At 36.1% G+C, this 12,976-nt stretch overlaps 1 protein-coding gene across 1 annotated transcript in view; it reads right to left on the minus strand.

Annotated features, from left to right (window-relative positions):
- Positions 1-12,976, minus strand: part of LOC127673293 (uncharacterized) — an 882,259-nt gene that overhangs the window by 498,804 nt on the left and 370,479 nt on the right. The window contains exon 4 of the mRNA XM_052168860.1: positions 3,975-4,072. Coding sequence (XP_052024820.1) covers positions 3,975-4,072 — 98 coding nt within the window. The remainder of the gene's footprint in view (positions 1-3,974; positions 4,073-12,976) is intronic.

The raw sequence follows: 12,976 nt of genomic DNA on the forward strand, positions 1-12,976 counted from the left end.
TGCTTGTGAAATCCAACAAAATGGAATTAACAAATAAAAAAGGAACAGTATTAAACATTGTTAACATTCAGCCCAAAATGTTGTTTATGTTTTCCCCTACATTTTACAAAATAAGGAACTGTCTTTGAAAAAATGAGATGGAATAATTGTATATAATTCCATCAGAAGGAATCTACTTAAGATCAAGATTTGGAAGATAGGAACTGAAGGGTATATGTAGCTCAGAGAAAAGAGGACTTGCCCAGAATGCATAGCCTTGGTCCCACATCCAGCATCCTATAAACCAGTCATGACAGCACATATTTATAAGTTCAACACTCAAGAGGTAAACATAAATAGAAAGATTAGTAGTTCAAGGATATCCTTAGCTACAAGATCAAGGCCAGCCTGGAATGCATGAGACCTTGTATCAACCCCCGACCCCCAAATCATTATTGGGTCTGTTAAGATTACTCCATTGTTAAGAATATTCGCTGTTCTTCCAGAGGACTTGAGTTTGATTCCCAGCAACTATGTGGCAGCACAACCTTATATAATTGTAGTCCTAGGGTATACAAAACCCACTTTTGTGATCTTGAGGCACCAGGTACACATATACAAGGACCCACCTACATGCAGGCAAAGCACCCATACACACAGAACAAATTAATAATAATATAGTGTGGTGGCCCATGCCTTTAATCACATAATATAGGAGGTGGAAGCAGACAGATTTCTGAGTTCCATGCCAGCCAAGGGTAGATGATACGACCTGATATATAGATAAATAGATAAGATAGATAGATAAGATAGGTACAATAGATAAGGTACATAGATAGATAAGATATATAGATAAGACAGATAAGATAGATAGATAATAGATAAGATAGATAGATAGATAGATAGATGGATAGATAGATAGATACATAGGATAGATAAGATAGATAGATAGATGGATATTTAGATAGATAGATAGATACATAGGATAGATAAGATATATATATATAGAGAGAGATAGATAAGATAGATAGATAGGATAGATAGATAGGATAGATAGATGATAGATAATAGATAAGATAGATAGATAGATAGATAGATAGATAGATAGATAGATAGATAGATGATAGATAGATAAGATAGATAATAGATAGACAGATAAGATAGATAGATAGATAGATAGATAGATAGATAGATAGATAGATAGATAGATAGATAGATAGATAGATAGATAGGATGGGTGGATACATACATACATATGTACATACATACATACATACATGCATAAGTAAACACCACAATAATAATAATAACAATTTTAAAAGAAAATGACTTTTAAAAAGCAATCATTTGGTAGAACAGTAATGGTGAATGTTTTTTGTCCCAGTACTCAGAAGGCAGAGGCAGGAAGATCTCTAAGAGTTAGAGGCCAGTCTAGTTTACAGAGTGAGTTCCAGAACAGCCAGGACTACACAGAGAAACCCTGTCTCAAGAAACAAAAACAATTACTAGTCATTTAAATTTGAATCATTTTAGATTTAAAGCTATAGAATCTTAAAATATTTTAATTTCACACGTCACTTCAAAAATGAGAATATCTATCTCATTAATTAACAGATTAATATCTGTTGACATGAAATTTATTTTTATTGTACTATATATAGCAAATAAAATTACAATTTTTGCCATTTCTCAGTTAAGAATTAAAAATCACAATGATACACAATTACAACCACTATACATCTTCCTCAAATCAAATTGCCTATACAAATTTTTTACTTTCCCTAAATCTTCAGTATCTAAAATGCCCCGTTCTATTTTAATTAAATATTTCACTGAAGCAGAATCACACAATCAGTTTTGTTCTTTTAAATTTGTCATATTTCAATTATCATGTCTTCAAGATTCATCATTAAATGTTGGTAGAATGCATTCCAAGTTGAATGACCAAAATTAGAATCATGCCGAATCACACTTTTAAAATAAATATGTCATTTATATAGCCATCAGAAATAAACACTGATGCCATTATGGCTGTCTTATTCAAGACAAAAGTTCTTCTATACTGACACTGTTTAATTCTAGTGATCTCTGATTTAAGCAACCTTTCCAAAAGTATGTTGGATGACAACTATGTTCTCTGTGAGATGTTAATTATTAACTCTATAGCTAGCTATACACTTAATATTTGCATTTATTTTGCCAAAATGCTCTTAATTCCCCATACAATGATTTGTCTGTTATTTTTTCCCTTTCATCTCATTGCTCTTTACAAATGGATTTATTTCTAATACTAAATCCACTTGAAAACCCTGTATGAAAGCTAGGCATGACAGTACAAATCTTTAATTCCAGCACATGACAGGCAAAAGCAGGATAATTTCTGAGTTTAATGCCAGCCTGATCTACATACATAATTTCAGGCCAGCCAATGTTACAGTGACAACCTGTCTCAAAAATAAAAGAACCAACCAACCAACCAAACAAACAAACAAAAAAAAAACTAAACCAAAATGACAAACAAGTAAAAACCAACAACAGAAGAGAGAGAGAGGTCTAAACTGAAATACATCTAAGCTACACAAATTACTATTTGCCATGTAGTGTTTTTGGAAATTATTTTATTATTATTATTGTGTGTATCTATGAACACATAGGCCACAGACCATGTGCAGAGGCCAGAGCATAACTTAGTGGAATGCGATCTCTACCTCTATATGGATTCCAGGGATCAAACTCAGATTACTAGGCTTCCATGGCAAGAACTTTAACTCACTGAACAATTTTACCAGCTATCCCCATAACAACTTTAACACCCAACACATTATTCATCTAGTTGAAGCATACAATCCAATTGTTTCTATATAGTACACTTCTCAGTTATACAACCAAAGCACACACATTTTTAGGAACTTTTGTCGTCATTACCACCCCCACAAATTCTTTTATAGTCTATATTGACCCTTCTCCCCTTCAAGCTGTCCAGCAGTCCTAAACAACCATGAATATACTCTTCAGAGTTGCATATTCTTGAAATTTCATAAGTGGAATTATTAAATGATTGCTTCCATCTGTTTGTTAATTTGAAAAAAATATTTATTTTCCATGTATAAACATATGCCTGTGTATGGCGTGCATGTGAAGGCAGACACTGACAGATACCAAAGGCATTTGGTTTCACTTTTTTGTTACCAAATCATACCAAACAGTTTTATAAATCAAATTACGTTTCATTATATGTATATGCAGTATTTTGCTTTTACTTTCATCAACTGATAGGCACTAGTATTATGGCTAACTTTTAGCCATAACTTTTTAGCTAACATAAATAATTCTGCAATCTATAAGATTTTGGGATACACCTTTACAACTTTCTTTGTTATATAGCTAGAAGAGTACATGTTTGTATCATCACCACATACATTTTATGCAATGTTGAAGAACAAATCTAAGATTTTGTGCATGCTAGGTAAACACTCCCAGAGTGTGGTAGCGGCTCTTGCCTGTAAGCCGACCAATTGGCAACTTAAGTACACAAAGATTACCAAAAGTTCAAGGCAAACTTTAGCTACATAGTAAGGTCCATGCTGATCTGGAACTCAAGCCTGCTACTCCTCATCTCCAAACAAAGCAGAAAACTAAGAAAAAAGAAAGAAAAGGGAAGGAAGGAAAGGAAGGAAGGAAGGAAGGGAAGGAAGGAAGGAAAGAAGGAAGGAAGGAAGGAAAGAAAGAAGGAAGGAAGGAAGGAAAGGAAAGGAAAGGAAAGGAAAGGAAAGGAAAGGAAAGGAAAGGAAGGAAGGAAGGAAGGAAGGAAGGAAGGAAGGAAGGAAGGAAAGAACCTAAGAACCTTTGTATTTAGAGTCAATTACAAGACCATATGCACACACAAAAAAAAAAAAAAACATAAAATCACTTAGCACTTTTACTGAGATAGTTGTGAAATCTTTAGTGACAGATCATTAAACTTGCAAATGTGAAAATAAAATTAGAAAACTTACCATTTGGGGGCCAAATCTCTGTAATGAATTTCATTTTAGGAGGCCGGAGGGGATAATCTTTTGGGAAAATGAGATAAGCCTTAAAAACACCACCTTCACTGAAAAAATAAAAGAAAAACCAGGTTCATGAATTTAAGTTATTCTTTATAAGTACTCAATCAGACAAATAAAAGGGTACAGATGATAAGCCAACAAAAAAGGTAGACAAAAATACTAGTTTCCTAAATACAAATACACAATTTAATAAACTACTATAAGTTCTGCTTTGCTAAACTCTCAGGTAATTAGAAAAACTAAAAGGAACACTTGGAAACAGAGGTGTCCAGATCAGATTATTGGTGATATGGTAAAAGTCTTTTCAGTATATGTCTTCAAATGAAATTCAGGAAGTTTAATCTTGTCTACATGATTCAATTTGCTGAATTTTCTATATTGGTTTCAAATAATCTTTCTTCTATGCTCTGGTCATACCCAGACCTCTTTCTCATCTTAAAGTTTAGGCATATATTTTGTGATTTCCCTTTCTGGTATCAGATTGCCATACTTCTATTTATCTCGTTTGTTCATTTCATCATATATTAAAACTTCAGTAGAAGGACAGTAATAAATAAAAACGTCTCCCAGAGAGGTTTTATACTACTAACTTTCCAGAATGGAAATGCTGCAATATTGATACTCTGTCTGTACTATCTAATGTACTACCCAGTAACACTCTGAAAATGGCTTGTGTCTTGGTTAGTTTTTATTATCTACTTGACCCTAGAACCACCTGAAAGGAGAACACTTCCATTAAAGAATTTTCTGGGTCATATTTGCCTATGATAATGTCTGTGAAAGATTGTCATGACTGATGACTGACATGGGAGGACCCAGTCCACTGTGAATAGCAATCCCTGAGCAGATGAATTATGTGAATGCTAACTGGAGACTACAGAAATTATTCAATTGTTAAGAGTACTTATTCTTGCAGAGGATATAGGTTTGATTCCCAGCACCCAAATGGCAACTCACAATTAATTGTCCATACAGCTAAAAGAAATCAAGTCAGCCTTAGGAAGCAAAAATGACTAAATGGTGATATTCACATGGAATTCTAGCACCTAATATCTAGCTCAAGGTCATCCTGGGCTACACAGCAAGACCCAATCTCTAAAAGGTGTGTATTAGACTGATAAGATGGTTCAGGAAATAAAGGCACTTGATACACAAGCCTGACACCTGAGCCCTGTCACCAAAACCTACTTAAAGATGGATGGAATGAACAAAATCTACAAATTTGTCACCTGGCCTCTTTATCTATGCTGTGGAGCACATACCCACATACACATTATGCACACTCACACTAACAAGTAATTTTTAAAAGATGGGTACAGATGTTTGTACACTGACATAAAAATAGAAACACAGCTGTGGTCACAGCCAAGTGGTTAAGGCAATAGACTAGAAATCCTTTCTCCAAGCACAGGTTCCAATCCTGCTGACTATTTGCTGGTCTGTTTAAGCCCATGTGTAATGTTAACACTCAACAGAATGCTGTTCTTCATCCTTCAAGTTTGGGGGAAGTCTCTAGTCACTGTGGTTATGAGCTTGGAGGATTGTAGTGCGGGATTATGAATAGAGATATTGCTATATATGTATACTAAAAAAAATGTGAGGGGCTGGAGAGATGGCTCAGCAGTTCGAGCACTCATTGATTGCTCTTCCAGAGGTCCTGAGTTCAATTCCACATGGTGGTTCACAACCATCTGTAATGGGATCTGATGTCCTCTGATATATGTGAAAACAGCTACAGTGCATTCATAAACATAAATTAATCTTTAAAAAGAATATAGGAAAGAAAAAATGGCAGAGATCCTATCTCAAAAGAAAAAAGCCAGGCTCTGAGTTGGAAGCCAGCCTGGTTTCCAGAGTGAGTTCCAGGACAGCCAAAGATACATAGTGAAACCCTGTCTCAAAAACAAAATCAAATGATGATGATGATGATAACAGCAATAATAACAATAAGAACAACACGTTACATGTAACAGTTATCAACTGTAGGATATAAGACATGGGATCCTTTTAATGTGCTTTGCACATTTTAGTACAGATTGAAATTTTAATTATAAATACTGGATTTTATTACTTTTTTCTGCTTAAAAAATGTTTGAGATTATTTAGCAGTTGAGGGAACTAGCTGATATTCCAGAAAACCAGGCTTTAATTCCCAACACACACAGAGACAAGCATCTGTAACTCTAATTCCAAGGCTATCAGCCACCCTCTTCTGGACTCCATAGGCACTGCATGCACAGGGTAAACATTAAAGGGGACGTGGGGAGCTAGGGCGTGCTATTAATATCAAATATTTCCAAATAGTAAGGAGGTAAGCTGAGGGCTCAGAGTCTGAAAAGAAAATCACACTTGATGAAAACAGTAAGAAAAAGTTCATAAAAGATTAAATGGAAAAATGGTAAAGCGCACAATGAAGGGGATAATTTGGTGAAAAAATTAACATTTATATATGGAGAGTCTGTGTGGTTGTGCATGCTTGGCAACTCAAGGTGATTCTCATAAGTTCAAGGCCAGCCTAGTCAAATAATAAAGACCATATCAGCCTGAGAAAGATCTTTTCTCTTGATTTTAAGGGTGGGGGATTAAAAGAGGGTGGTACATAATACAAATAAAGGTCTCTAAAAAAGGAATAAAACTACTTTCTGAGGCAATGGGAGGAGACTAGCAGAAAGACAACTAGGAACAGAGGTCCTCTAATATATAGCAAGGTACTGAAGGCTAGTCTTGGATACATGAGACCTGGCCTCCAAATAATAAGTCATCAGAAATTAGCTAGAAGTGAAAAAAAAATAAAATAAAGCTAGTATAAAGCATAACCATGAAAAAGGAACGATGTAGGGCTGGAGGAATGACACAGAGCACTTACTACTCTTGCAAAGGCTTGAGCATCTCAGTTCTCAGCATCTGCATGTGGCAGCTCACAGCTGCCTGGTCCTCCAATTTCAGGGATCCAGTGCCTTCTTCAGGCCTCCAGGGGCACCTGCACCCATGTGATGTTTATATTACTCATTCAGACACACGAACACAATCTTTTTAGTTTTTTTAAAAGCTGTTTTTTTCCCATGGAGGGATGAACATAAAATGTAGCACAGATATCAAGGATTAAAAAGAAAGTAATTAGTCTTAAAAATAAGCATTTTAAAATTAGAGTAGAAAATAAGTAGACAGACAGAATTTGAGAAAGCTAGAAATCCATAAAAGAGCCAAGAATATATGTAAAGGGGTATTAGAAAAGTCTCTACAAAATATCTGCACCTCATTTCTCCCAGGTCACTTCATTTTGGTTGATTTAATTCATTCAAAAGCTTCACAATATCTGACTGGAATTCTCATGCTAAAAAGTAGCTACTGCCCCTCTAAATTGTGTAATTAAATAAGTAATTGTCAAATTTACTTAATAGTGTTGCCCTAAAAAATTTTGAGGCAGATGTTTTTCTAATAAATACGCCAGTTCTCAAATGTTTTTTTTAAATGGATTCACTTATCCTCTACTTTACCTAAGGATCATCTACCTGTGCCTCTCCTACCTCACTTTACCCACTCCCCCAAAAAACCACCTTACATAAATAAATAAATGAATGAATGAATGAATGAATAAATAAATAAATAAATAAATAAATAAAATAATTAATGTATTAAAAAATTAAAAAAAAACCCACCTGGCTTAGTGGCAGCCAATTTGTGAGTATACAAACTTTCAGTGTCAAGTTAGGACAGAGGAACTAAAGAACTCATAGGTAAAAATCACAAAGTAGACAGACAGACTGTATTTATTATTGTTCACACATAAAAAGATTTGACTATGGGGAAGAAAAAAGACATTGAAGTAGCAGTGAAGTAAAAATATTTCTCCATGTAGAAAGTATTGGTAGAACAATTAACATGATGTTAAGGAATTATATAACCAACTGCTGAACATTTGAAAACCAAGGTCATATTTCTGGCACAAAACCTCCTTTTGTTATTTTTGTAAATTAAATCACAAAAGTCTTAACTGGGTATGGCACATGCCTATAATCTAGCATTGGAAAGTATGAGGCAGAAGGCCTACTGAATTTAAAGTAACCCAAACTACATATCAAGACCCCCTTTTCAATTAAAAACAAAAACAAAAAACTCTTTTTTGGGGTTCAGAATCTGTCAGTGGTCCAGCACTTGCCTAAAGAGCTTGGTCCTTTCTTTCCAAATGTTATACACATAAGAAAAGTTACTTGGAGGAAGCGGTTTGGGTCAAGATAGGGTTTCTCTCTGTAGCACTGACTGTCCTAGAATTCTCTCTATAGACTAGGCTGGCCTCAAATTCAAAGATCAGCTTGTCTCTGCCTCCTCCCAAATACTGGGATTAAAGCCATGCACCAGCAAACCTGGCTAAGAAAATCTATTCTTGGCAGCACTAGAAAAATTCAATATTGGATACAGATTTTAAAAACATTATGCTAGGTGAAGATGGGTAAAATAACTACATGTCTTAGGGTTTTACTACTGTGAACAGATACCACGACCAAGGCAAGTCTTATAAAAGGCAATATTTAATTGGGGTTGGCTTACAGTTTAGAGGTTAGTCCATTGTCATCAAAGCAGGAATCCAGATACTCACTGGTACAGGAGAAGCTGAGAGTTATATATCTTCATCTGAAGGCAGCTAGTAAGGCTGACTTCGAGGCAGCTAGGGTGAGGGTCTTAAGCTCACACCCACAGTGACACACCTATTCCAACAAGGCCACACCTCCTAATAGTGCCACTGCTTGGAACAAGCATATAAGCCATCACACTACATAAATACTCAGTAACTATCAATCTTTTTGTTTTGTTTTTCAAGATGTTTCTCTCTGTAACAGCCCTGGCAACTATCAGTCTTAAAGTAACACTTAAATGTACTAGGCACTGATTACACAGACTGTAAATAGTGTGGAGTGTCCTTTAGTAATTAAGTGAAGGTTAGTTATACTATCACAAAACAGCATACCATATTTTTACAGAATTTTGGCATAACACTTTCTCTGAGTTAACACCTCAGACCACTATCACTGAGATTTAAATACCACTCAAATCCATGCCAACTTATTTTCAATCAGTCTATCCTCTTCACATTATTGAAATAACTACAAGATCACTTTCTTGCACTTAAGTCAATAAGTGCTTTTTAAGAACATACTATAAAGTACTTAGAATTAACAGCCTTGTAAATGTCATTTAAGTCTGTCTGCTTTTCCTTGTCTTCTTTATCTTTTTTTTTATTCGATATATTTTTTACTTCCATTTCAAATGATTTCCCCTTTTCTGGCTCCCCACTCCCCGAAAGTCCCATAAGCCCTCTTCCCTCCCCCTGTTCCCCCATCCACCCCTTCCTTTAAGGTTTATTTATTTTATATATGAGTACATTGCAGCTATCTTCAGACACACCAGAAAAGAGCATCAAATCCCATTAACGATGGTGGTGAACCACCATGTAGTTGCTGGGAATTGAACTCAGGACCTCTGGAAGAGCAGTCAGTGCTCTTAACTGCTGAGCCATCTCTCCAGCCCTTTATCTTTCTTTTGTAAGCACACTTCCCTAACACAGTAGTTCTTAACCTTCCTAATGTTGCAATCCTCATGTTGTGGCGACCTCCAACAATAAAATAATTTTTTGCTGCTACTTCATGACTGTAATTTTGCTTTTGTTATGAATCATAAATGTAAATATGATATGCAGGATGGTATCTGATATGACCTCTATGAAAGGGTCATTCAACCACCACAAGGGGTTGTGCCTCACAGGTTGAGAGCCACTGCCTTACCACTTGGCCCTTTCCCCAACATTTTGTGCTTCCTTACTCTTTTTCTAAGCTCCCTCCCACCCTCCACCACAGCCATGTAAACTAACCTCTTATGTGGACAGTTTAAATGGCAGGGTCTTCTCCTTCTCTCCTCCGTTGTCCTCCACTAAGAAGCTATTAAGATTTAGTTTGCCAGATCTCGGGTTTTTCTTTCAAACTCTAATAAAATTGTCCTAGTACCTATCTCCCCCAACAAGTAACATTTTAGAAAGCTTCCATTTATAAAGTCTTTCCCTGTCCTTTGTCCTGACACCTTTCTAGCTATTTTCTCAGGACCTGTCCCAGGCACACGGTCTCTTCTTCCCTAAACAAAAGTTACAGATTTCAGAAAAGCACTGGATAAAGTGGCCAGTGTCTCATTAGTACATTCAAAGTTGCCACAAACATGTCTGCTATTCACATTACAAACCAACAGCCAACACTTTTAGAAACATACAGTGAGAAATACATTTTATAACCCACAATCAGAGTTGAATAGATGGCAGATGGTTCAGCAGTTAACAGCATTGATCTGTTTGAGGAGTCAGGTGGCTCACAACCACTACAAGCACAGTTCCAACGAGATCTTACAAGTTCAACCTCTGAGAAGCAACTCCACTCACATACACATACCTACACAGAGACCTGTATATGTACTGGGTTGGCTTGATATTGCTTGTATTCTAGTGCTAATACTGGTTCCTCAAGACCAGTATTAGCATTGCTCCAAAGACCAGAGAGTCCTAAAGTAGAGTCAATTGATGCTATGTGACCTGGGCCCCAAGTTATTTCCCATTGGTAAATAAAGATGCTCACAGCCTACAGACATAGGCAGGGATTAGGATTCCAGGGCTGGAGGTCAGAGGAAAACCTTGAGAAAGGGAAAGAAGGAAGTGAATGGAGGAGAAGCTGCCACCAGTTAGATTAATCTTGAAGTAATGGCCATGTTGTATGGCCAGTTAGAGTTAACTGCAATCCAGAAGAAACATGGCAAATTATATAATAGGACTATTGGCTGGGAAACAGAAATAATAGTATAGAGGATAGATATCTCCCCAGCTCTTAATGCTGATTAAGGCTTATTACAAATACAAAGTTTGAGTGTGTCTTTTATCCAGGAACTGAATGATCAAAGGAGGGTAGAAACTCGGGATTGGGATTTAAAATTTCTACAACATGAGCACATAATTATAGATAATAAAAATAAGCTGGGCAGTAGTTATACATGCCTCTAATTCCTGCACTCAAGAGACAAAAGCCAGCAAATTTCTGAGTTTGAGGCCAACCTGGCCTCACACATGTGCGCAGGGAGGGGGCAGTAAAATGGGGTGTTAATAAAAAGAATGAGCTGTTAACTAAAATGGTCTTACTATATGGACTTTATATGAGACAGGGTATCACTATGGAGCCCTGCTGCCTGGTGCTGGGATTAAAAGTTTGCACCACATGCTCGAGTAGCTATCTTTTAAAAACCCAGAAGTGTGTGTGTTTGTTGATCAACTAATAATACTTGACACAAATGCATGTAAGGATAAAAAATTCAGTGATCCCTTAAGAGTTTAAGCTTTAAGCCTGGATTCCTAAACAATGTTCCATAAGAACTTGGTTTAGGAGAATAATTCTCATTATTTTATAGCTACACTAAGGGTAAAGGAATCCTATCATCAAAATGTTCCTCTGTATCCCCTAGAGGTACTATGCCTGGAGGGAATAAAACCAAACACTATTTTAAACACAGAAGAATAAACATGAAGAACAGACCAGAACTGTGTTAGGATCATAGACCAGGTTACTTACATAGTATGATTTGCAAAATTTATAAAATTTACCTCAAATAACAATGTGATTGTGAGAGAGTTATCTCTAAACTGGTTTCCGGTGGCTACTGGCAGCTATGAAAGAATCCTAATGCCATGCCATGACCAGATTCACCTAAATCAACTGGCAAAACTGATGGATGCAAATATATCAATTTTAAAAGAAACATATGTTGTTTTCAAAGAAACATGTGAAGCCGGGCAGTGGTGGCGCAAGCTTTTAATCCCAGCACTTGGGAGGCAGAGGCAGGCGGATTTCTTAGTTCAAGGCCAGCCTGGTCTACAGAGTGATTTCCAGGACAGCTAGGGCTACACAGAGAAACCTGTTTCAAAAAACCAAATCCAAAAACAAAAACAAAAACAAAAACAAAAACAAAACAAACATATGAGCAACAATGACTGCTAAAAACTATAACAAAGCATGAACCACCCTTTGCCCACTGTGTAAAACATGAACTCCCACATTGCTTTAACTTTTTCCTCTCTTTTTCCACCTTATTTTTGAGGGAGCTTCCCTCATTTCTGCCAAATGTCTACTCCAAGATAACTGGGTTAATTCTCCTATTTCTATCTCTCATCTTGCAACAGGAGTGTTGGGATCACAAACACAGGCTACTACATTACACTTTTTTTACATGGGTTCTGGGAATTGGCATCACATTTCTATAGCAAACATTTATTGAGTCATCTTCACCAGCCCTTCTTTTTATATATATCCACTTTTTGAATATATATATATACATATATATATTCAAACAGCTACTTGAGGGCTAGGGGGAAGGACTTACAAGAAGGAAGTGCAGTCCCAAAGAATTGCAGATGTAAAGATCTGTTATCATTCTCTAGCTCATTCGCCTCATTTTCAACAACTGGTAGTCAGTTAATAAGTTATTTTATGTCCTAACACTAAACTAACAAAATATAGTCTTATAAACTATACTCTGTGAAGACCAGGTTATAAAATTATTAAAATAGACCTTGAAAGTTCCCTTAAGTCGTAAAACACAGATATACAGAATACATTCTATGTAAAAATCTCTGGGCCAGAGAGATGTCTCATTAGTTAAGAGTACTGGCTGTTCTTCCAGAGGCCCTAGGTTCAATTCCCAGCACCTATTGGTGGACAGGTCACAGCCATCTACAAGTACAGTTCTAGAGGTTCCCATGCCATCCACCTCCTCAGATACCAGACAAACACAGTGAATATATATGCATGCAAAACACCATACACATAGATATTAATTGATTTAATTACATAAAAAGGAGCTGTTTTTAAAAAGAAAAAAATTGCAATCTTATTCTTTAATAAATAAGGCATTAAGAACAGTAAAAC

Source organism: Apodemus sylvaticus, chromosome 22 (genome assembly GCF_947179515.1).
Source record: "Apodemus sylvaticus chromosome 22, mApoSyl1.1, whole genome shotgun sequence".
In the NCBI taxonomy this organism is placed as follows: Eukaryota; Metazoa; Chordata; class Mammalia; order Rodentia; family Muridae; genus Apodemus; species Apodemus sylvaticus.